Source organism: Ornithorhynchus anatinus, chromosome 3 (assembly GCF_004115215.2).
Source record: "Ornithorhynchus anatinus isolate Pmale09 chromosome 3, mOrnAna1.pri.v4, whole genome shotgun sequence".
In the NCBI taxonomy this organism is placed as follows: domain Eukaryota; kingdom Metazoa; phylum Chordata; class Mammalia; order Monotremata; family Ornithorhynchidae; genus Ornithorhynchus; species Ornithorhynchus anatinus.
This window is the reverse complement of record NC_041730.1, coordinates 119,431,575-119,457,036: the sequence shown is the minus strand read 5'-3', so window position 1 is coordinate 119,457,036 and position 25,462 is coordinate 119,431,575. Positions and strand designations below refer to the sequence as shown.

General features: G+C 46.8%; 1 protein-coding gene across 1 annotated transcript in view; it reads left to right on the top strand.

Moving 5' to 3' along the window:
- The window catches only part of KAT6B (lysine acetyltransferase 6B), a 255,301-nt gene that overhangs the window by 139,179 nt on the left and 90,660 nt on the right, over positions 1–25,462 (top strand). The window contains exons 5-7 of the mRNA XM_029061133.2: positions 13,282–13,397; positions 13,676–13,757; positions 18,581–18,713. Coding sequence (XP_028916966.1) covers positions 13,282–13,397; positions 13,676–13,757; positions 18,581–18,713 — 331 coding nt within the window. The remainder of the gene's footprint in view (positions 1–13,281; positions 13,398–13,675; positions 13,758–18,580; positions 18,714–25,462) is intronic.

The following is a 25,462-nucleotide window of genomic DNA, read 5'->3' as shown; positions in this document are numbered from 1 at the left end:
CGGGATTTGAACCCGTGACCTCGGCCTCCCAAGCACGGGCTCTTTCCACTGAGCCACGCTGCTTCCCTAGTACGGGGCCCGGCACACAGTAAGCACCCCAATTAGTATTATTATTATTACCGTTGATTGATCGATTGAGGAGACCGAGACCCAGAGGGGTTAAACGACTTGCCCAAGTAGTAACTCAGTGGTTGAGCGGGGACTCAAAACTGGGTCTCCTGAATTCCTGTTTGGTGCTCTTTCCCCTCAGCCACGCCCCTTCCTCTCTGTATCCTTACCTGGAAGTTCTCCTCCTCATTTTGGTTGTCCATCTCTAGACCTTCTCTAGCTCTGTCATGCCCTTTAATGATAATTTTATTATCATTATGGCATTCGTTAAGTGCTCACTATGTGTCGAGCACCGTTCTAAGCACCGAGTACCGTTCTTAGCGTTCTTGGTTTCTTTTGTTTACTCTTCCTGCGGCTGCTTCAGATGAAAGGCGGTGAAGGGCAACTTCAGACGCCTCCCTGTGGATCTCCGAGAGAGAAGGGCAGCAGATAGAGAGAACAAGCTGGAAAGCAACGATCGGGAACGGGGGGATTCTCTTAGAGCAGAGGCAGAATCGAAAGCGATGCTATCCATTGGGTGTTTCTGAATTCTCGGAGGGGGAGGAATTATGGGTCGCGTATGGGTCCCCGTACATTTTGTGACACTGATGAGAACTGCGTGGCCTGCAGTGAGTGTTACTGCGTTGTGTAATGAGAATGGTGTAATAATGCAATGTCCCTCCGAAGATACAAATCAAACCTCCACCAGGCATTGACCTGGTTTTTCTGGAGCACCCATTAGTAGGAAACAAAAATAGGACAGCAGTGACAAGAGGCAGCCGTTATCCTCGCCGTTGATCTAAAAATGATGGAGGGGGCTGCTGTTTCCCATTCATCTGCCTTAATTTCCCTTTTCTTCCCTCCTCCACTTTCCCTCCCCAACATATCCGCCGGGACCATAAATCTGCAGGGTGCCGGATGTTCCCTGTCCCTGGGAGTCAATCCCATCCCCGCCCTTGGTTTCCACCTCCTCTACACATTCCTTCCCAACCCCACCCCCTGCTTTCTCAATTTACCTGTGGAAAGCAGCAGGCCCCTGTGAGTAGCAATCACAATTAATTATTGTGGTATTCGTTAAGCGCAGTGTGCGAGACACTCTACTAAGCACTGGGGTGGATACAAGCAAATCGGGTTAGACCCGATGACCTTCTGACTCCCAGGCCCGTTCTCTGTCCAGTAGGCCATGGAGAATAGTGGTCTGTTGGATATGAAGGGAAAGGGAGTTCCACACAGGAGGGAGTGCGGGAGCAAGGGGTTGATGATGATAGAGACGAGAAGGAGACACAGTGAGTCGATTGATATTAGAGGAGCCAAGTGTGTGGACTGGTTTGTAGTGGGAGAGGAATGAGGATAGGTAGCGGGGCCCTGCAGACCTGACCCCATCCCTTCTTACCCTATCAAAACACTCGTCTTCTCTCTTCCCTCTCCGACCGCCATCTTCAACCGTTCACTCTCCAGTGGCTTCTTCCCCACTGCTTTCAAACATGGTCGTGTATCCCCTGTCCTAAAAAAAAAAACACCCTCCCTTGACCCCATGGCTCCCGCCAGTGTTCGCCCCCATTTCCCTCCTACCATTCCTCTCCCAAGCTCCTTGAGCGAGAGGTCTCCACCGTCTGTCTCAAGTTCCTCTCCTCCAGTTCTCTCCTTGACCCCCCTCCTGGCTGGCTCACTCTGTAGAAACCACCCTCTCAGAGGTCACCAGTGAACACCCACTTGCCAAATCGAACGGCCTCTACTCCATCCTAAATCCTCCTCGATCTCTCGGCTGCCTTTGACGCTGTGGACCACCCCATTCGCGTGGAAGCATTATCTAACCTCGGCTTCACGGACACTGTCCTCTCCAGCTTCTCCTCCTCTCTCTCTCTGGCCCCTCCTCTGTCTCTTTCGTGGACTTCTCTGCCTCCCACTTTCTAATCGTGGGACTCCCTCAAGGCTCAGTTCTTTTCTCCATCTCCATCCACTCTTTTAGAGAACTCATTCACTCCCATGGCTTCAACTCTTCTCTCTGTGCAGCTGATTCCCAAATCTTCATCTCCAGCCATCAGTCACTCAAGCAGTGGTATTTATCGAGCGCTTACTGTGTGCGGAGCACTGTTCTAAGTGCTTGGAAAGTACAGTGTAACAGTTTGTAGACACATATTCCCTGCCCACAGCGAGCTTACAGTCTAGAGGGGCCCATGATCTCTCTCATTCTTCTGCAGCCTCGGATTTCCTCCTGCCTTCAGGGCATTCATTCATTCATTCATTCATTCAATAGTATTTATTGAGCGCTTACTATGTGCAGAGCACTGTACTAAGCGCTTGGAATGTACAAATGGGCAACAGATAGAGACCGTCCCTGCCCATTGACGGGCTTACAGTCTAATCGGGAGAGACAGACAAAAACAATAGCAATAAATAGAATCGAGGGGATGAACATCTCATTAAAACAATAGCAATAAATAGAATCAAGGTGATGTACATCTCATTAACAAAATAAATAGGGTAATGAAGATATATACAATTGAGCGAACGAGCACAGTGCTGAGGGGAAGGCAAGGGAGGGGGGAGGAGCAGAGGGAAAGGGGGGAAAAGAGGGCTTAGCTGAGGGGAGGTGAAGTGGGGTTAGAGGGGGAGCAGAGGGAGCAGAGGGAAAAGGGCATCTCTACGCGAATGTCCGGGGTAGCGGAAACAACCTCCTGTGCTCCGTCCTCAGAGCCCCAAGGCCGTCAGTGCCTCAGCCTCGCGATGTCTCGTCGGGTGTCCGGCAGGTTCACCCAGAGTTTAACGGACGCCCTGCCATCACAGGATTGTTTAATGCCGCCCTCGTGGTTCACAGACAAGATTTACTTAGCGAAATTTACAATTAATAGAAAAAAAGGTTCTATCATCAATTTCATTTTGACTGGAAACCCAGCACTCGACCTCCTGGGGTGCAGTGGTTCCTTCGAGATACTTAAGTTTTGCCAACGTTGACTCTCTCCTTAGGGGCTCTGAATGGCGTGGCCTTGCGCGACCGTAAGGCTGTGCTTCAGCTTGAACCCCAGTATCCACCATAAGCTGAGCAACACGTCTCATTACCTGTCATAGATATTTATTTCAATCTGGCTTTCACAGCCTCATCGAACCGTTCTTTCAAAATTTTTAAGTATTTTTAGAGGTATAAAACTTGACAAAACTTTTACAGTGAAAATTATTAAAAGTCCACGTATTTGGCTTTGGGGTTTCTTTGCGTTGGAGCTAGGGAGGGGGAGAATTAATTAATGATGACATTTGTTAAGCGCTTACTAGGTGCCAAGCACTGTTCTAAGGGCTGGGGTAGATACAAGGTAATTAGGTTATCCCACGTGGGACTCACAATCCTTATCCTGATTTTACAGACGAGGTAACGAGGACACAGAGAAGCGAAGTGACTTACCCAAAGTCACAAAGCTGACAAGTGGAAGAGCTGGGATTAGAGCCTACGACCTCCGACTCCCAAGGCTGTGCTCTTTCCACTGAGCCACGCTGCTTCTCCACTGAAGTTGAAAATTGAAGTTTCGCGAGTAGATCGGGAATGGAAGGGCGTGCAGGATCATGGGGAGAGGGACAGGGAAGAGGGGTCAGGTTAAGACAGAAGTTATAGTTCCTAAGGAGGGTAAGTGGGGAGAAAGGAGCAGGGCATTATGTCATCGGGGCGGGGCCTAGGAGGGGGTCATAAATAACCTTGGAGGCTCACTGTGGCCTACTGGAAGGAGCACGGGCGCAGGAGTCATGGGACCTGAGTTCTATTCCTGCCTCTGCCAAGTCGTTTAACTTCTCTCTGCGCCTCAGTTTACTCATCTGGAAAATGGGCATTCAATACCCGTTCTTCTTCTTACTTAGACTGTGGGCCCCATGTGAGGCAGAGATCTGTGACTGGCTCGATTATCTTGAATCTGCCCCAGTGCTCAGTACAATGCTTGGCATATACTTTACACTTAAATACCATAATTATTAGGGGAGCAAAATTTGCTCCTATGATGGGTCACTCTGTTCCTTTTTTAAAATGGGCTTTTGTCTAAGTGAAATTTGAATTTATAGCCAGTAATTTTACAATATCTTTTTAAGGGTCTGTATAAATGATTGGCCCCGGTTCAGATTCTCCTGTCACACGCAACTCTATCATCTTTATGAAAACCGACTCATTGGTCCCATATGCCTGAAGTTGTAAAGAAAATAATAAAAGCGACGAAGAATTTGACACAGTAATCCAGTTCTTGGTAACCGGTTCAGCACTTTGGGAAGATTTATTCACTCTCTCAGGCCACCAGGGTAGCACGGTCGCACAACGAGGCAATGACGTTCTCGGTACTGCCCTCGTGGAAATGAATACCTTTTTGTTTGATCCCGTTTCCTAGTCCAGCAAGGCCGTGGCAGTGAAACAGTGACTGAACAAATGCTTCCGTAATGATCTCGAAGGAGCTTCCGCAGCTCGGTTCCAAATTCACTCCCAGGGAGAAAAACGGGCCCTGGGAGAGTCTGGCTCGACGTATGGACTCATTTTCAGTGAGACAAAGACTTACTTCATGTTCTCGAGCTCGCGATAAACAGCCAAACGAACACCGGTCAAAAAGATTAGGAAAGAGAGGGTGGCTGAGAGTGCGACCACGAGGTTTGTCAGCTCTAACTACTCACGCTCGGCTTCCGTACTGGAAACGTGAGAGGAAAAAAACAGTAATTAACGGGACACGATGATCTCACGGGGGTTTCTTTAACCCACCGAGTTGAAAAAGAACAGTCATTAGGAGTGGATCGGTCTCAGAGCTGGGATTAGAATAGTAGATTCTAAACTGTCAACTTCTCCTCTAGACGGGAAGCTCTCTGTGGGCAGGGAATGTGTTTACCGACCCTGTTGTATTTGCAATCTCCAGGGTGTTTAGCACAGTGCTGTCTGCACACAGTAAGTGCTCAATAATGACTGGTTAGAAGCTACAATGGTGTCATCTGTTAACATCTGTTAACGTTAGTTAACATTGAGAAGCAGCGTGGCTTAGCGGCAAGAGGACGGGCTTGGGAGTCAGAGGATCTAATCCCAGCCTTGCCACTTGTCTTCTGTGTGACCTTGGGCAAGCCACTTAACTTCTCGGTGCCTCAGTTCCCTCATCTGGAAAATGGGGATTAAGACTGTGAGCCCCACGTGGGACAACCTGATTACCTTGTATCTACTCCAGCGCTTAAAACGGTGCTTGACACATAGTAAGCGCTTAACAAATACTTTAACAATAATAATAATGATCTGCTGAATACTCAAGGGGGGCCGTGGCATCGCCTTAGAAGGTTTGGTGACACTATAAGCAAAGGTTCAGGTGACCATATTCTTACCAATGAGTTCCTCCTGCCTGGAAATGAGTAAAGTGTGCAGTTTCTTTTTCAGGCCCCTCTTTTATCCTTTGTTCCCCTGAAGGTTTTAAAATGAGTCTCTGAGGCCTGAAAGAGTTCATGCTTTTCCCCAGAGAGAGCATAGTAGTAACCTCCTGAGAATTCGGTTTGATTTTATTTGCCCGAAAGATCAGTTTGCTTGCAAGGAATGCCAAGTGAGATCCGAACCTAATATAAAGTTGAACAGCCATCTTAAAATTAGGCATGAGAATTTGGAATCGGTCCTTTATTCAGTCAGTCGATCGTAGTTTTTGAGTGCTTACCGTGTGCAGAGCACTGAAGTAAGCGCTTGGGAGAATACAAGACCAATGGTTGTACACAAACACATTCCCTGCCCACAATGAGATTTACTATTCACTCTACATTCAGCTCTTCAAAATTTGCTCACGGAAAGGGCAGGGCTGTCTTCTGGATGCTTCCAGAAGACATCTGAGCTCCAGATATCGGATTAATTGGACATTCAAGTCACCAGCTCCGACGTGTTCCTTATTCATCCCCTACCACGGTTTGTTAAGAATATGAGTTCCCTGGTGCGATGTGACCTCACTGTCACAAGTGAGGATTTACCTAATTTTAGGCCGTCTAGGTCTTTGTGGTGAGTATCAATCACAGAGTCAGAAACTCAATCAGTCAATTATATTTATTAAGCCCATACTCTGTGCGGAGCACTGTATTAAGCACTGGGGAGAATAGAATATAGTAATAATGTTGGTATGGCGAAAAGAGCCCGGGCTTGGGAGTCAGATGTCATGGGTTCGAATCCCGGCTCTGCCACCTGTCAGCTGTGTGACTGTGGGCAAGTCACTTCACTTCTCTGTGCCTCAGTGACCTCATCTGTAAAATGGGGGTTAAGACTGTGAGCCTTATGTGGGACAATCTGATTACCCTGCATCTCCACCAGCGCTTAGAACCGTGCTCTGCACATAGCAAGTGTTTAACAAGTACCAACATTATTAATATTATTATTAAGCACTTACTATGTGCAAAGCACTGTTCTAAGCACTGGGGGGATACAAGGTGATCAGGTTGTCCCTCACAGTCTTCATCCCCATTTTACAGATGAGGTAACTGAGGCCCAGAGAAGTTAAGTGACTTGCCCAAAGTCACACAGCTGACAAGTGGTGGATCCGGGTTTAGAACCCATGACCTCTGACTCTCAAGCCTGGGCTCTTTCCACTGAGCCATGCTGCTTCTCTCTATAAGAATATAAAGAGTTGATAGACACTTCCCGCAACGAGTTTACAGGCTAGAGAGGGAGGAATATCAAAACAAATAAATTACAGATACGGACATAAGTGCTGTGAGGCGAATATGAAGTGTCCGAAGTGTACAAATCCAAGTACATAGATGATGGAGAAGGGAGGAGTGGGGGAAATAAGGGCTTAATCGGGGAAGCTTGACTCGAATGAGGTGGGGAAGAGGGGTGGTCTGGCGTATATGGAAGGGGAGGAGGTTCCAGACCAGAGGGAGAATATGGGAGAGACCAGCAGCAAAATAGATGAGATGAGAGCACGGTGAGTAAGCTGACGCTAGAGGAGCGAAGAGTGCAGGCTGGCTTGGAGTGCTTTGTTTTCTTCCTTTTGAAATATCAGCTGAGAAATATTTACCGTTGGGTTCATCGCTCCACCCCACCACTCATCTCTCCATTCTCCACCTTCTTGATCCTCCAAGTTCTCTCCTTATCTATGACCTCCTGGTGTAGTGAAGCATGTTCAGCGTGGCATCCATAGGGAAGCAGCGTGGCTCAGTGGAAAGAGCCCAGGCTTGGGAGTCAGAGGTCATGGATTTGAATCCCGGCTCTGCCGCTTGTCAACTGTGTGACTGTGGGCAAATCTCTTCACTTCTCTGGGCCTCAGTTATCTCATCTGTAAAATGGGGTTTAAGACTCTGAGTCTCACGTGGGGCAATCTGATGACCCTGTATCTACCCCAGCGCTTAGAACGGCGCTCTGCACATAGTAAGCGCTTAACAAATACCAACATTATTATTATCTCTGTGTATCAGGGAAGATGGTAGAAAGGTAGGGGACAACGGGGCAGTGGCCGTTGTCTTGGGTGGCGGGGGAGATGCTCGGACGAGGGAAGGAAAGGAGAAAGAGCTGAGGGCCACCCCCTACCCTTTCCAGTTGTGTGATTCAGGAGAACAGATCTCAGTTGTATGTAACACTTTCTCTTTTCAGTCAACCTGACACTTCAGCATTTCCACTGTGCGTATTTAGATTGTGGGCCCCACGTGGGACCGGGACTCTGTCCAATCCGATAAGCTTGTTATCTACCCCAGAGCTTAGAACAGTGCTTGACACGTAAGGAGCGCTTAACAAATACCATAAAACAAACACCTAAGCACTTGGAGAACTCACAGCCCCTTCCCCCTCCCCCCGGGCCCCGTAGCACTTTTATACACATCGATGGCATTTATTAAGCACATATTAGGTGCTAAGCAGCGGGGTTAGAGCAACCTAAGGAGATGGGGAGAGCCGTGGTATGTCATTCATTCAAAAGTATGTATTGAGCGCTTACTATGCGCAGAGCACTTTACTAAGCGCTTAGAATATACACTTCTGTCAGATAGAAGTGGGAGAGAGCTCCAGGCCGGAAGGAGGCCCCAAGCCAGTTTCTGGTGGTGAGAGGGACAAGATCAAAGTACACTAAGTAGGTTGGCATTAGAGAAGCCATGGCGGGGGCTGGGTAATGGTGGGAGATGAGCAAGATTAGGTGGGAGGAGGACAGCTGATTTGAGTGCCTTAAAGCCAGTGCTAAGGACTTTCTGTTTGATTCATTCATTCAATAGTAATAATAATAATGTTGTTGGTATTTGTAAAGCGCTTACCATGTGCCGAGCACTGTTCTAAGCGCTGGGGTAGATACAGGGTCATCAGGTTGGCCCACGTGAGGCTCACAGATAATCCCCATTTTCCAGATGAGGTAACTGAGGCACAGAGAAGTGAAGTGACTCGCCCACAGTCACACAGCTGACAAGTGGTAGAGCCGGGATTCGAACTCATGACCTCTGACTCCCAAGCCCGTGCTCTTTCCACTGAGCCACGCTGCTTAGTGTTGGTATTTGTTAAGCGCTTACTATGTGCAGAGCACTGTTCTAAGCACTGGGGGAGATACAGGGGAATGAGGTTGTCCCACGTGAGGCTCACGGTCTTCATCCCCATTTTACAGATGAGGTAACTGAGGCACCGAGAAGTGAAGTCACTTGACAAGTGGCAGAGCCGGGATTCATTCATTCATTCATTCATTCAATAGTATTTATTGAGCACTTACTATGTGCAGAGCACTGTACTAAGCGCTTGGAATGTACAGATCGGCAGCAGATGGAGACAGTCCTTGCCCTTTGACGGGCGCACAATCTAATCGGGGGAGACAGACAAGAACAAGGCAACTTAATCACGATAAATAGAATCAAGGGGACGGTGAGAAGGAGCATGGCTTAGCGGAAAGAGCACGGGGCTTGGGAGTCAGAGGTCATGGGTTCTAATTCTGGCTTCGCCACCTGTCAGCTGTGTGACTTGGGGCAAGTCACTTAACTTCTCTGTGCCTCGGTTGCCTCATCTGTAAAACGGGGATTAAGACGGTAAGCCCCATGTGGGGCAACCTGATCACCTTGTATCTACCCCAGGGTATAGAACAGTGCTTGGCACACAGTAAGTGCTTAACAAATACCATCATTATTATCGTTATTGTAACGTGGAGGTGGGTGGGCAACCTTCAGGAGTTTTTGAGAAATGGAAAAAATGCACAGAACAGTTTTTTTTTTTGGTAGAAAAAAGATCTGGGTAGTAGAGTGAAAAATGCACTGGAGTCGGGGGAGCCTGGAGGCAGGGTGATCAGCGAGGTGGCTCATGCCAGAATTGAGGTGGGATATGCTAAGTGCTTGGACCCGCATGATAACAATTTGGATAATAATAATGTTGGTATCTGTTAAGCACTTGCTACGTGGAGAAGCAGCGTGGCTCAGTGGAAAGAGCACGGGCTTTGGAGTCAGGGCTCATGAGTTCGAATCCCAGCTCTGCCACTTGTCGGCTGTGTGACTGTGGGCGAGTCACTTCACTTCTCTGTGCCTCAGTTCCCTCATCTGTAAAATGGGGATTAAGACTGTGAGCCCCACGTGGGACAACCTGATTCCCCTATGTCTACCCCAGCGCTTAGAACAGTGCTCGGCACCTAGTAAGCGCTTAACAAATACCAACATTATTACGTGCAAAGCACTGTTCTAAGCGCTGGGGGGATACAAGGTGATCAGGTTGTCCCACGTGGGGCTCACAGTCTTAATCCTCATTTCACAGATGAGGTCACTGAGGCACAGAGAAGTGAAACGACTTGCCCAGAGTCACACAGCAGACAAGTGGAGAAGCTGGGATTAGAACCCTCGGCCTCTGACTCCCAAGCCCGGGCTCTTTCCGCTAAGCCACACTGCTTCTCACAGATGGAGATGGAGAGGAAGGGGTAGAGCACAGCCACGGCAAACCGACCCCAGCCCCGAGGAACTGGCACGGGTCCAGAGGTGGAACGAAGAGGGCGGCTCCACCTCTTGCCCCTGCCGGCAGGAGGAGGAGGAGGAGGATGTCGCTACCAGCTCCGTCTTTCCCGGCCTCACCGGGCACCAGGGTTGGGCACGAGGGGCCTCCCTCAGCCCCACGCTAAAGACTGGAGAAGCAGTGTGGCCTAGTGGGCGCGGGCCTGGAAGTTCATTCATTCATTCAATAGTATTTATTGAGCGCCTACTTTGTGCAGAGCACTGTACTAAGCGCTTGGAATGGACAATTCGGCAACAGATAGAGACCATCCCTGCCCATTGACGGGCTTACAGTCTACTCAGGGGAGACAGACAAAACAGTAGCAATAGATAGATTCAAGGGGAGGTACATCTCATTAACAAAATAAATAGGGTAATAAAAGTATATACAAATGAGCAGACGAGCGCAGCGCTGAGGGGAGGGGAAGGGAGATGGGGAGGAGCGGAGGGAAAGGGGGGAAAAGGGGGCTTAGCTGAGGGGAAGTGAAGGGGGGGCAGAGAGGCAACAGAGGGAAAAGGGGAAGCTCAGTCTGGGAAGGCCTCTTGGAGGAGGTGAGCTCGTGGGTTCTAATCCCGGCTCTGCCGCTTGTCCGCCGTGTGACCTTGGGGAAGTCACTTCCCTTCTCTGGGCCCCAGTTACCACATCTCTAAAATGGAGATTAAGAGTGAGAGCCCTCTGTGGGACAGACTGTGTCTGGGAATCTTGTCTAGAAACCAGCGGGAGGGCAGAAAGACCAGTTGGCCAGAGAGGAAGCAGCGTAGTTTAGTGGATGGCGCACTGGCCTAGGAGTCAGAAGAACCTGGGTTCTAATCCCGACTCCGCCATTTGTCTGCTGTGACCTTGGGCAAGTCACTTCGCTTCTCTGGGCCTCAGTGACCTCATCTGGAAAATGGGGATTAAGAGCGTGAGCCCCGTGTGAGACAGAGACTGTATCCAACCTGATTACCTTGTAGAGAAGCAGCGTGGCTCAGTGGAAAGAGCCCGGGCTTGGGAGTCAGAGGTCTTGGGTTCGAATCCCGGCTCTGCCACTTGTCAGCTGTGTGACTGTGGGCGAGTCACCTAACTTCTCCGTGCCTCAGTTACCTCATCTGTAAAATGGAGATTAAGACTGTGAGCCTCAAGTGGGGCAACCTGATGACCTTGTATCTACCCCAGCGCTTAGAACAGCACTTGGCACATAGAAAGCACTTAACAAATACCAACATTAATATTATTATTATTATTTATAATAATGTTTATCTCCCCCATTAGACTGTGAGCTCTGTGGGCAGGGAATGTATCCGTTTGTTGTTGTATTGTACTCTCTCAAGCGCTTAGTATAGTGCTTTGCACACAGTAAGTGTTCAAACAGGACAGTTGAATGAATGAATTAGTGAACTCAGCACTTAGGAATTAATGGTATTTATTGAGTGCCTACTGCATGCAGAGTATTAACTAAACTCTTGGGAGAGTACAGTAGGAGCGAGTTAGTTGATAGACCATTTGCTTGCCCACAGGAGCTTATAGTCTAGATAATACGTGGCCATCTCAAGTTCAGGATGTGTCTGGTGGTGAAGCGTTTCATTCCATGTTTATTTCCTGCTTGGCTTTTCCCCAAGGCCATGTGGGGTAGCTACTGGAGATTTGAAGTAAGTCACAGCACCAAACGAGCATTATAGGACTGCGGGGTCTAGAGTCTACTTGGGAGAGTGCAATAGGATGAGTAGACTTGGTCCCTTTCCTCAAGGGATTGAGAGTGTAGTGAGTGGACGAGGTGGAAACTAAAATGGCATTTGGGAAAATGCGGTAGAGGAAAAGACATGCACCTCACTCTTAAGGAAGTTGCAAACATTCATTCAGTAGTATTTATTGAGCGCTTACTATGTGCAGAGCAAAATGTTGGTATTTGTTAAGCGCTTACTATGTGCCGAGCACTGTTCTAAGCGCTGGAGTAGACACAAGGGAATCAGGTTGTCCCACGTGGGGCTCACAGTTTTAATCCCCATTTTACAGATGGGGTAACTGAGGCACCGAGAAGTTAAGTGACTTGCCCAAAGTCACACAGCTGACAAGTAGCTGAGCCGGGATTTGAACCCATGACCTCTGACTCCAAAGCCCGTGCTCTTTCCACTAAGCCACGCTGCTTCTCTAAGTACTGTACTGTACTGAGTGCTTGGAATGGACAGTTCGGCAACAGATAGAGACCATCCCTGCCCATTGACGGGCTTACAGTCTAATCAGGGGAGAGACAGGTGGACAAAAACAAGACAACTTAATCGCAGTAAATAGAATGAAGGGGATGTACACCTCATTAACAAAATAAATAGGGTAATAAAAATATATACAAATGAGCACAGTACTGAGGGGAGGGGAAGGGAGAGGGGGAGGAGCAGAGGGTACCAATAGGTGTTATGTATGTGTTGCTGCATTTCTAGTCATACTCACAGGTGCACATGTCATACGCTATGCCCGTAGCATTGACCAGAGGTATCCGATCTCTTCCAAGTTATCAAATACTTTTGCTTATGTTCCAGGAGAGCGAATGACACCCAAATCTACATCTCCTCCCGTCCTCTTCCCCTCCCTCCAGGCTCGTTTCGCCTCCTGCCTCCAGGACGTCTCCACCTGGATGTCTGCCCGCCACCTAAAACTCAACATGTCTAAAACTGAGCTCCTTATCTTCCCTCTCAAACCCACATCCTACCACTGTCCTGGAACGCCCTCCCTCCTCACATCCGCCAAACTGACTCTCTTCCCCTCTTCAAAGCCCTAATGAAAGCTCATCTCCTCCAGGAGGCCTTCCAAGACTGAATCCCCCTTTCCCTCTGCTCCTCCTCCCCTCCCCTTCCCCCCCGCCCTCTGCTTTTCCCCCTTCCCTCCCCTCAGCACTGTGCTTATTTGTATATATTATTTATTACCCTAATTATTTCGTTAATGAGGTGTATATCTCCTTAATTCTATTTATCTTGATGATGTTGTCTTGTTTTGTTTTGTTCTGTTTTGCTTTGCTGCCTGTCTCCCCATTTTAGACTGTGAGCCCGTTATTGGGCAGGGATTGTCTCTATCTGTTGTCGAACTGTACATTCCAAGCGCTTAGTACAGTGCTCTGCACATAGGAAGTGCTCAATAAATACTATTGAATGAATGAAGGGAATGTAAAATGGAATAGCCATCATTTCATTTTAATCATTACCCGGGATGCCATTTTCTACAAAGCGTGTGTTACAGAGGTTGTGGGGAGAGGGTCAGAAATTTACTGAGAGTTTTTTAAGCTCCATTAATACCAAACCATTCACATTCTGTTTTTACAGGACATCCGTCATGTTTAAAATTCTGTCCTGAGTTAACAACAAATGTAAAAGCCTTACGATGGCAGTGTATTGAATGCAAGACATGCAGCGCATGTAGAATCCAAGGCAAAAATGCAGTAAGTTCACATTTAAAGTCTCTTTTATCAGATAATTCTTTCGGTGGATTAAGGAGAATTTGTAGAAGGATAACCGTCTCTCATTCTGTATAATTTCTCTTTGCTGCAGGTGATTTTTCTTTTAAAATAAAAGAGTGTGCAACGTCTAACTCAGTAACATTTAGACTAGTTTTATTTGATCGTTGCTAACGTGGAAAAACCAAAATGATTTATGTGTTGTTTTTTCAATTTTTGGAATGGTGTTCGGTATCAGGGATTTTTTTTTTTTTGTATTTCAGGAAAATATGCTTTTTTGTGATTCTTGTGATAGAGGGTTCCATATGGAGTGTTGTGACCCACCGCTTTCCAGAATGCCCAAAGGTGAGTATTTCTGTGTTAAAAATCTCTCTTTAGGATTTATGTAATGATGAGGGCATCTCCGATCATGAACAAGCCTGTTTCTGGAGAAACAGCCTGGCCTAATGGATAGAACACGAGCCTGGAAGTCAAAAGGACCTGAGTTCTGATCCCGGCCCCGCCACTTGTCTGCCGTGTAACCCTGGGCACCTCACTTAACTTCTCGGTGCTTCGGTTTCCTCATCTGTAAAACCGGGATTAGGACTCTGAGCCCCCCGTGGGACAAGGACTGTGGTCCAACCTGGTTTGCTCGTGTCAACCCTAGTGCTTAGTAGAGTGCCTGGAACTTAGTAGGCGCTTAACAAATACCACAATTTATTATTATTATTATTATTATTATTATGGAAAACCTGCCCAACGGAATTGATTCTCTTGGTGCTCATTCATGCTGTGCCACTCACAATCCATTGTCTTTACCACTCCTGCCGGGTGAAAAGTGGGCAGGGGTGCCACACGTTGCCAAGAGCCACACAGTCGCGGTCCCCTCTAGACTCTAAGCTCATTGTGGGCAGGGATTGTGTCTGTTTAATTTTATATTGTACTCTTCCAGCGCTCAGTACAGTGCTCTGCACACAGTATGCACTCAATAAATCCTATTGACTGAATGACTGGTATTAATAATAATAATTGTGGTATTTTTTAAATGCTTACTATGTGAGTGCCAGGCGCTGGACTAAGCCCTGGGATGGATACAAGCAAATCGGGTTAGACACAGTCCCTGTCCCACATGGGGCTCACAGTCTCAATCCTTATTTTCCAGACCCTGAGCCTTATCTTCCAGACTGTGAGCCCGTTGTGGGCAAGGATTGTCTCTATTTGTTGCCGAACTGTGCTTCCCAAGGGCTTAGTACAGTGCTCTGCACGCAGTAAGCGCTCAGTTACGACTGAATGAATTTTCCAGATGAGGTAACTGAGGCCTAGAGAAGAGAAGTGACTGGCCCAAGGTCACCCAGTAGACAAATGGCAGAGCTGGGGTTAGAACCCATGACCTTCTGAGTCCCCGGCCTGGGCTCTGTCCACTCGGCCACGCTGCATCGTTACCACGGCCTAGTGCCGAGGCTGACCGCAGCACCCTAGACCAAGCTGGCGGCCGTCAGGGGGCTCGTCAGTCAGTCAGTCGTATTTGTCCGGTGCTTACTGTGTGCAGAACACTGTACTAAGCGCTTAGGAGAGTACACTGACACATTCCCTGCCCGCAATAAGCTTACAGTCTATAGTCTTACCGTCTAGAGCTTATGGTCTCCTGCTCGCCTCAATAGCCGTCATCACTTAAACAGCCATTTTCAGGATTCCTGTAGATCCCGTATACTACGCAAGACACCATGAGTGGTTCTTTGGTCAGAAACCTCCACCACTGATGGGATAGTCCTACCAGAGATTTCCCCGGGGTTTCGCTCCCCTCCCGCCCCACGGTGAGGTGGGGGTTAGAACCCGGGGCGGGACACGGTACGTAACAGCTCAAAACTCCCTTACGTAACACCGAACACACGTTCCTCGATCTTGTTTGATTTTGATGAAGTTGATATAGACCCTCCCTGCATAGAGCAGAGGATTCCATTAGGTCAGATTGACATTTCCAAGATGAGACTAAGTTGGTCGTGAGCAGGTTAACATGCCTGCCAACTCTGTGGGGGAGTACTCTCCCAACCACTTAGTACAGTGCTGTGCCCATAGTAAGCGCTCAATAAATACCATTGATTGATCGATCAGTTCAGTGCTGCCCACAGTAAGCAGTGTCAGTCAAATTTATTGAGTACTTATTGTGTGCAGAGCACTGCACTAAGCACTTAGGAGAGTACAATATAACAGACCCATTGCCCGCCCACAGCAGGCTTACAGTCTAGCGCTCAGTTCGTTCCATTGATTGATTAGTTCGGTGCCGTGCACACACTAATAATAATAATGTTGGTATTTGTTAAGCACTTACTATGTGCAAAGCACTATTCTAAGCGCTGCGGGGAAACAAGATGATCAGGTTGTCCCTCATGGGGCTCACAGTCTTCATCCCCATTTTACAGATGAGGTAACTGAGGCCCAGAGAAGTTAAGTGACTTGCCCAAAGTCCCACAGCTGACAAGTGGAGGAGCCAGGATTAGAACCCGTGACCTCTGACTCCCAAGCCTGGGCGCTTTCCACTGAGCCACGCTGCTTCTCTAAGTGCTCAATAAATACTATCGATCGATTGGTTGAAGACCTGGCCGATCCCGGAGGATTGGAGGCCTAGAACATTCCCCCCATGTCAGACGTACTTTTTCCTCACCTCCCTGAGGCTCACCCGCTCCCTCGTTTCCACACACATTTCTCTCTTTATTCCCTCCCTGAAGCTCAACTGCTCCCTCGTTTCCACACACATTTCTCTCTTTATTCACGCCAGGGCAGTCATTAGCCCTGTCTCGGTGGAGGTGAGGGAAGAAGGGAAAGGCAGGGGGTGTTTGGAAAGAAGAGGTAACTCTTCGGAGAGCGGTGGGACCCAACCTGCAGCCCTTTCGCCCAGTGGTTAGAGCGTCCCTGGGCTGCCATGACATTTCCTGTCCTGTTGCTGCTGTTTGTTTGTTTTAAATTTAGTTACTGAATAATCTTTAAACTTATTACCACCAGGTTAACTTGCACTTCCCTCTTTGTCTTCACAGCGACGTCTGTCTAATACAGTAGTTTCCAAACTTTTTGATTGGTAACAATCTAAATTCGTAGCCGTCCCTTGGTAATTCAACTGGACAGCTCAATTGAGCCAACTGTTAGCAACGTTGGAAATTTTCCATTCTTATCGTGGATTTGACCGTATTTCCCTTAGACAAGCAAACTTAAAATAACCTTTTCTGATTTGGGCTACATGTTTTCAAAATCAAATTCTGAATTTAAGTTGTAGTATAAGAGTTTGATAAATTTCAAAATCACTGACCTCGGTCAGCATATAAAGACTAAGGGAAGTAGCCCTGACTACTTTTTATTTGTTCTAAACGTGGAGGAACTTTTTGCCCTCTTTATCCCTAAATGTCTTCCCGGCTACTCATTGTAAACTTCTTGCCTTCTTTTGGTCCCCTTTTTGAGCTATCAGAAAACAATTCAGACTAATTGACTGGTTCTGGTGAACGTTTAAAGATCTGGCTGCCTTTTCAAGTTACTGTGGAAAAAAAGTTTCTTCCTAATCCTAATCTATTTCAGAGGTTTATGTTCACTTATTATATTCTTGGCACTGTTACAGCACCCCAGTGCCCCACAGTGGCCCCCAGAACCCTACTTTAGAACAGTTGAAGTTTTCACTCTTTCATGGAAAACAGTCAAGCTCTCTTTCCATTTTCTTCCAAAATAGAAATGGGTTAGGACACTTCCCTTTAAGGTAGCTGTGAAAGCTTTGTAAAAGATTTGCCATGTGATAACATTGGACCTTATTTTTCACTCTGAGGCTCTTGGTCAAGTCATTTGATTGTTCTGCTCTTAACTGACTTAACATAGAGATAAAAATAAAAGACTGTCTGACCATCTCCCCCGATTAGACTGTAAGCCCGTCAAAGGGCAGGGACTGTCTCTCTCTGTTACCGATTTGTACATTCCAAGTGCTTAGTACAGTGCTCTGCACATAGTAAGCGTTCAATAAATACTATTGAATGAATGAAAAAGGCTAGAATGCCTGTCCGAACCGCAAATGTTGGGAAGAAGGATGAAATGTAAGATATCATGATTTAAATCATCTATCCAATAAACTCCGTTGGGTAATACCTCCGCTCCAAACAAAATCTCCTCACTCTAGGCTTCAAGGCTCTACATCACCTTGCCCCTTCCTACCTCTCCTCCCTTCTCTCTTTCTACCGCCCACCCCCGCACCCCTCTGCCGCCCACCTCCTCACCGTCCCTCCGTCTCGCCTATCCCGCCGTCGACCCCCGGGCCGCATCCTCCCACGGTCCCGGAACGCCCTCCCTCCTCACCTCCGCCAAACTGATTCCCTTCCCCTCTTCAAAACCCTACTTAAAACTCACCTCCTCCAAGAGGCCTTCCCAGACTGAGCTCCTCTTCTCCCTCTACTCCCTCTACCACCCCCCCTTTACCTCTCCGCAGCTTAACCCTCTTTTCCCCCCATCTCCCTCTGCTCCTCCCCCTCTCCCTTCCCCTCCCCTCAGCACTGTACTCGTCTGCTCAACTGTATATATTTTCATTACCCTATTTATTTTGTTAATGAATTGTACATTGCCTCGATTCTATTTAGTTGCCATTGTTTTTACGAGATGTTCTTCCCCTCGACTCTATTTATTGCCATCGTTCTTGTCTGTCCGTCTCCCCCGATTAGACCGTAAGCCCGTCAAACTGCAGGGACTGTCTCAGTTGCCGACTTGTTCACTCCAAGCGCTTAGTACAGTGCTCTGCCCATAGTAAGCACTCAATAAATACTATTGAATGAATGAATGAATGAATGAATGAATAATAAAGTCAACGTCCCCCAAACCTGTAAAGATTCTAGACTGGGAGCCCGTTGTTGGGAAGGGATTGTCTCTATTTGTTTCCAAATTGTACTTTCCAAGCGCTTAGTACAGTGATCTGCACACAGTAAGTGCTTAATAAATACAATTGAATGAATTATTCATTTCCCAAAGTTATCTCTACCATTTTGACAATTTTTTTTCTTTTAAAAAAGACAGAATTGGATTGTAGGAGTGAAAAATGGCCTCCATTTTTTTCTGAGAAACAGAGAACTTTTTGTGATCTGTTTCCTTACATGGTAGTTCCTTCCAAATCTAATGCAAACTGGATGCATGTTCAAATAAAATCATCTCTTTCGTTTGTATCAATCCAGGAATGTGGATTTGCCAAGTCTGCAGACCAAAGAAAAAGGGAAGAAAACTGCTTCATGAGAAAGCTGCACAAATAAAACGACGATATGCAAAACCTATTGGACGACCGAAAAATAAACTAAAGCAACGAATGTTGTAGGTTGAATTTTTATTTTAAAAATATCTTCTTGTAAAGTATGATTTATTTAAAACGGTCATAGAACTCTTTGGAACCCTAATCCCCATACTTCCCACCTGGCTTCTTTTAGCTTTGAATATGGAAATTCAGGGGATGCAGAATGATTCTCAACTGTGAGATGTTTTTGAAAGTAACAGTTTTAATTACGATTGGCATTTTTGTGTCTTCTGTTGACAAGTGACATTTTTAAAGCAGCAGGATAGAAGCGGAATGTAGAACACTGAAAACAGTGTTTCATTCTTTATTACTGGTTAAACATTACAAGAACTTAATCGTCTAAATAGCATTTTAAATTTTAAATTAAGGTAGGATTTGTGCGCTAACTAGAATTCACCCTTGCATTATAATTTTGACAAGGGAAACTAGATTTAGAAAGATAGCTACTATCTCAGTGCTAATATGTGATTAAAACCTTTTTAGGGTTTGTTTGTTTTTTTAATCAGATTTTCTCAGAATCCATAGATACACATATGTGCTAGTCATAGCATTCCTAAATAACCGAAGAGGATAATTAAGCCTGTCAGTTATTAAAAAATAAGCTTTTTTTGAATAAATTCTCTAAAGGCTTCGCAGTGGATTGATCTCACTTGTTTGATGCTGTGTTGTAATACAGTCGAGCATTTTACTGTTGTGATTTTTGTCCTAAAGGGTAAAGGAAAGATGAATGGAAAAAGAACCAGGTATTTTTTTTAAGTTGAATCTGGTGTAATTTTTATTATCTTCATTAAGCTATTCAGAACAGAAATATTTGAAATAGGGTTTCTTATACAATAATTTTTATGCCTGCAGAGATTTTACTTGAACCTTCCTCCTAAAGCTAAAGCTGGCTTTCACAGTAGCTGAGAATGATTTTAAGATAATAAATAGGGAGTCTAGCAGTGTGAAGCTTATTATAAATGGATGAGGCCAAGAAACAAAATGACAGAATTAGTGTATTTGTGTACTGAGTCATTCTGTGTGGAAAGTTCAATGCAAGGTGATCAAATCCTCCAAAAAAGTGTCTCATGCTACCGTCATCCCCTTAGAAAAAATAAAAACACAAAACAAACAAACAGAAAAAACCAAACGGTTCCCAGAATGTCAGCTCCTCAGTGATCTTTCTAGGAAATTTCTTGAAATCGAGTGATTTCTTTGAGCTTGTAATCTCTGTCAAACTCCCGAGGTAAATCTGTAACATTTGTGAAGGAAACCTGGAAATATATTTTATTAGTGGTTAAGGTGGAAATGTCTCGGTTTGCATTTCTGCCGAGTAACCATTGATCTCCAAACAGAGCTTTGTTTTAAGAGCCCATTTTTTAAAAAGGGCTCTTTAAGCAAAAGACACGACGGATTTGCTTCTGGCACTAATCCTATTTGGTTTCTGGTGCAAAATCATTTCATATGTCTGGGATATGTTAAAGTGTAATAGGTATGAGGATGTTTCATGACCGTGAGATCAGCACCAATATCTGACTTTGTCCCTGGCAACATCAACAGTTTAGTTTAAGATCCTCCTGCGGGATACGGTAGTCTGTCATTAGGCTCACTTTCCCGCCTACCTCTGTACTCTGAAGAGCCACCTCGCCCGCTCTTCCTTCTCTCCCAGCTCATACAGACCCTGGGAAACTGAAATTGCCAATACTGTCTTGGGATGTAATTACGGAGGGTGTTGATTCTTTACCAGTCCTTGAGAGGGAATCAGATGGGGGATTCTGTCGTCTGAATGTTTTGATTAGCACGCTCCGTAAACGGCTGTGTGAATCACAGAATGGTCATAATAATGAGTTGTTTCCTGGGTTTTTCCTTTTGAGAATCCCATTCCAGATACAATTCAAATTTGGGAAAGTCTCTGCCCCAGTCAGCTTATTTGGAGCTTTCAGGGCTGCTGACAGAATCCAACTATTGTAGTGACGTGCATTTCGGTTCGCATTCCTGTGCAGATAGAGTGGGTTTGCGCCTCGGAAAAACCGGTGGCACTGCCCCCCGAAATACCAACTTTATGGGGGCTGTGGTCTCCTTGGTTCCCATGGACGAGGTGCCTTTTTCTCTGTCCGTACACGGTGCCAGGACATTGTATCGAATGAGCTAGGGCTAAACTGTAGTGCCATTTAAGGATAGGCCCTGGGGAATAATGGTCTTTGTGTGTTCTCTCTCATTCTGCCATCAGTGTAATAATAATAATAATGATGGTATTTAAGCGCTTTTTACGTGCCGAGCACTTTTCTAAGCCCTGGGGTAGATACAAGGTGATCAGGTTGTCCCACGTGGGGCTCACAGTCTTCATCATCATTTTACAGATGAGGTAACTTGGGCACAAAGAAGGGAAGTGGCTTGCCCAAGGTGACACAGCAGACAAGTGACGGAGCCAGCATTAGAACCCACGGTCTCTGACTCCTAAGCCTGGGCCCTTGCCACTGAGAAAGAGTTGCACTGCTGCTCCCTGTCCCCTGTCTTTCTTCTCCTTAACCCCATATTAAAGAGGCGGAAAGAGCACGGGGCCTGGGAGTCAGAGGACCTGCTTTCTAATCCTGGCTCCGCCACGTATCCACTGTGGGACCTTCACTTCTCTGTGCCTCAGTTACTTTATCTGTAAAATGGGGATTAAGACGGTGAGCCCTATATGGCACGTAGACTATCGACCAACCTCATTAGCTTGTATCTGTCCCAGCACTTAGTACAACGCCTGGAATATTCATTCAGTCGTATTTATCGAGCGCTTACTGAATGCGGAGCATTTTCCTAAACACTTGGGAGAGTACAATATGACAGTAGACATTATGACATTAAAGAAGCAGCGTGGCTCAGTGGAAGGAGTCCGGGCTTGGAAGTCAGAGGTCATGTGTTCGAATCCTGGCTCTGCCACTTGTCAGCTGTGTGACTGTGGGCAAATCACTTAACTTCTCTGTGCCTCTGTAAAATGGGGACTAACTGTGAGCCTCACGTGGGACAACCTGATGACTCTGTATCTACCCCAGTGCTTAGAATAGTGCTCTGCACATAGTAAGCGCTTAACAAATACCAATATTATTATTATTAAACAGATACATTCCTGGCCCACAGTGATCGTACAGTCTAGATGAGGGGAGACAGACATTACGTGGCTCAGTGGAAAGAGCCCGGGCTTGGGAGTCAGAGGTCATGGGTTCGAATCCCATATCAGCCACTTGTCAGCTCTGTGACTGTGGGCAAGTCACTTCTCTGTGCCTCAGTTACCTCATCTGTCAAATGGGGATTAAGACTGTGAGCCTCACGTGGGACAACCTGATTACCCTGTATCTACCCCAGCGCTTAGAACAGTGCTCTACACATAATAAGCGTTTAACAAATACCAACATTATTATTATTATGTGGATGGGGGGGAGGGCAGTGGGGTGGCGGCGGGGGGAGTCAGAGAACTGGAAACTTGCCTCTAAGACCCCACCCGTTTCAGCGGTTTCTTTGCTGTGTGAACGTTAGCCATGCTAATCATGGCTGCATCCCCAGGTGAATTTTGGGTGGAGTTCAACACCGCCGCAGCTGCCCAGACCCTAATCCTGTGGACTGGTGGGTTGTGGCTGCCCAAGACTTGTTCTTAGGGCGGTAATTGCTGCCTGGACTCACCTGGACTCACGAGACCCAGCTTTCAAAGTGGCCACGGTTGCCCATGGCAGACCCTGTGAGATCGAAGGGGTCAGGAGCCCTCCTTTTTATTCCCTCCACACGTCCTTCCTTCCACCCACCTCTCATTTAGGGAGGAAGAAGTGGGCCAACATGGACATGCTTCATCCTTAGTTTTTTTCCAGTCTCCTCTAAACTGAAATTCAGTGCGGGCAGGCAATATGTCTACCAACTCAGTTATCATCTACTCTCCCCAGCGCTTAGTTCAGTGCTGAGCATGCAGTAAATGCTCAATAAATACAGTTTATTTATTGATTGATTCATTCATTGAATCATATTTATTGAGCGCTTATTGTGTGCAGAGCACTGTGCTAAGCACTTGGAAAGTACAGTTCAAGAACAAGTAGAGACAATCCCTACCCAATGGGCTCACGGTCTAGAAGGGGGGAGACTCAACAAAACAAAACAAATGAAGTGGACGGGCATCAATAGCATCAATGTAAATAAATGGAATTATAAATATATACACATCATTAATAAAATAAATAGAATAATAAATATGTACATATATACTCAAGTGCCGTGGGGCGGGGAGGGGAGGTAAAGCAGATGGAGGGAGTAGAGGCGATGGGGAGCTCATTCTGGAAAGGCCTCCTGGAGGAGGTGATCTTTCAGTAGGGCTTTGAAGGGGGGAAGTGTGCTAGTTTGGCAGATGTGAGGAGGGAGGGCATTCCAGGCCAGAGGTAGGACTTGGGCCAGGGGTCGACGGAGGGACCGGCAAGAACGAGGCACAGTGAGAAGGTTAGCGGCAGAGGAGGGGAGTTTGCGGGCTGGGCTGTAGAAGGAGAGAAGGGAGGTGAGGTAGGAGGGGCAAGGGGATGGAGAGCTTTAAAGTTAAGAGTGAGGAGTTTTTGCTTCACGCGAAGGTTGATAGGCAACCGCTGGAGTTTTTTGGGGTGGGGGGGTGACACGCCCAGAGCGTTTCTGTAGGAAGATAATCCAGGCAGCGGAGTGAAGTATAGACTGAAGTGGGGAGAGACAGGTTGGGAGAACAGACGGATCAGAAGGGATTGATGAGCCTGAGAGTGACAGGGCAGAATTTCCAGAATTGTCCTGCCCAATCTGAATGACTGGTCACCTTCATAATCAGAGTGGCTGCAGATCCACTTCCCCGAGACACCCCGAGGGTATGGAATGGGGATGTTCCTTAGGGAGTGAGGCTCTTCTTGTCGTCCCTAATCTCTGTACAGTTTTGAACCTCACTAATTCTGAAATCCCAGTCTCCAGACCACACACAGCTTCTTCCCCCTTCAGCCTTTTCCCCACAGATTGTCCTCTTCCGTCAAAGTGACTTCCCACCTCTTGACCCCTTCTACCTATCTCAAGCCATCTTGCCCCATTTGGGCTCCCTACACGACATCTCTTCACCCGATGCACAGCGGCACACCCTCAACTCTGCTTTCTCTGCCAGACTCAACTTCCTTGCGCTCCTTTCCCTCCGACAATCTTAGACCACCGACCGTCAGCCTTGGCTCGCCTCTATAGTATCCTCCTCCTGCCCATCTATTCACGTTATGGCGTGCTGTTGGCGGATATCCAGCCACCAGGTCAACTGCATCCATCTCAAGTTCAACGTCACCTGCTATTAATGCTGTTCTCTTCTGGAAAGCAACATTGTTTCTGCTCCTCTGTTGATTTATTAACCCAGTGCCCACCCATCATCATGGTCATCTTCATCATGACCATCATTGGTATTTATTGAATGCTTACTATGTGCATTTATATTAATGTCTGCCTCCCCCTCTAGACTGTATATTCGTCATGCACAGGGAACGTGTCTACCAACTCTGTTTTATAGTTTCCACTCCTTGGTACTTAGTACAGTGCTCTGCACACAATAAGCACTCAATAAATTTGATTGACTGCCAAGCAATGTACTGAGTGCTCGGGAGAGTACAGTATAACACCATTGGCAGACACGTTCCCTGCCCACAACCAGTTTACAGTCTAGAGGACTGTTATTCCAGATTTTTAACTTCCTACTTAAGCCCCTGTCTTTTTTCCCTGTTAACCTGGCCAACTACTTTGTTGATAAAATTGAAACCAATAGGCGTGGCCTCCCAGAAAATCTACCCCTCGCCTCCCCGGCTCTCTGCCATCCATTCGCTCATCTCCTTCCCAACCTTCTTTGAAGAAGAAACCTCCCATCTGATTTCAAAATCTTCTACCTTAACCTAGCCTCCAAACCCATCCCCTCACAACTTGTAAAACACACGTTCCCATTCTTATTCCCTCACTTACTGCCGTCTTCAACTGCTTACTTTCTGAGGACCGCCTTCTGTCTTCAAGCATACTCATGTCTCTCCTTTGCTGAAAAAACCTTCTCTTAATTCCACCACTCCAACCAGCTATCACCACATCTTCCTCCATCCAAACTCCTCGAATAGGTTGTTTACCTCCTCTACTTAACTCTTGTACAATTCAACTTCCACCCTCCCCACTTCACTAAACTACTTTCTCCCAGGTTACCAACAACCTCGTCCTCACCAGTTCTAAGGGATGCTCCTCTGTCCCAGTCCTTCTCGAACTCTCATCAGATTTTGACACTGTGAACCATCCCCTTCTTCTAGAAACACTCTTTAACCTGAGTTTCACTGGCACAGTCCTCTCCTGGTTCTCCTCTCTACCTTTCTGGCTATTACTTCTCGATTCCTCTTGCTGAGTTTTTCTCTGCCTCCTCCTCCCAAAGTTTTGGTGGGGAGGGACCCTCTTGGTTCAGTTTTGGATCCCCTTCTAATCTCAATCTATACTCTTCTCTTTGGGTAGCTCCTCTGCTGTCATGGCTTCAACTACTGTTTCTATGAGGATGATTCCCAAATCTATTTTGCTAATCCTTATCCTTCCCCCACTGTACAGTCTTGCATCCCCTCCCGCTCCCAGAACCTCTGCCTGGTGTCCTGTCAGCACCTCAAGCTCAACGACTCCAAAACCAAACTCATCATTTCTCTCCCAAGTCCTCTCCTCCCCCTCTCTCTTTGTCATCACCGTTAACAGCACCATCATCCTCCCTGCCTCTCATGCCTGCAACAGTAGCTTGTCTTTGACTCTCTCTTTTTTTAGTCTCCATAGT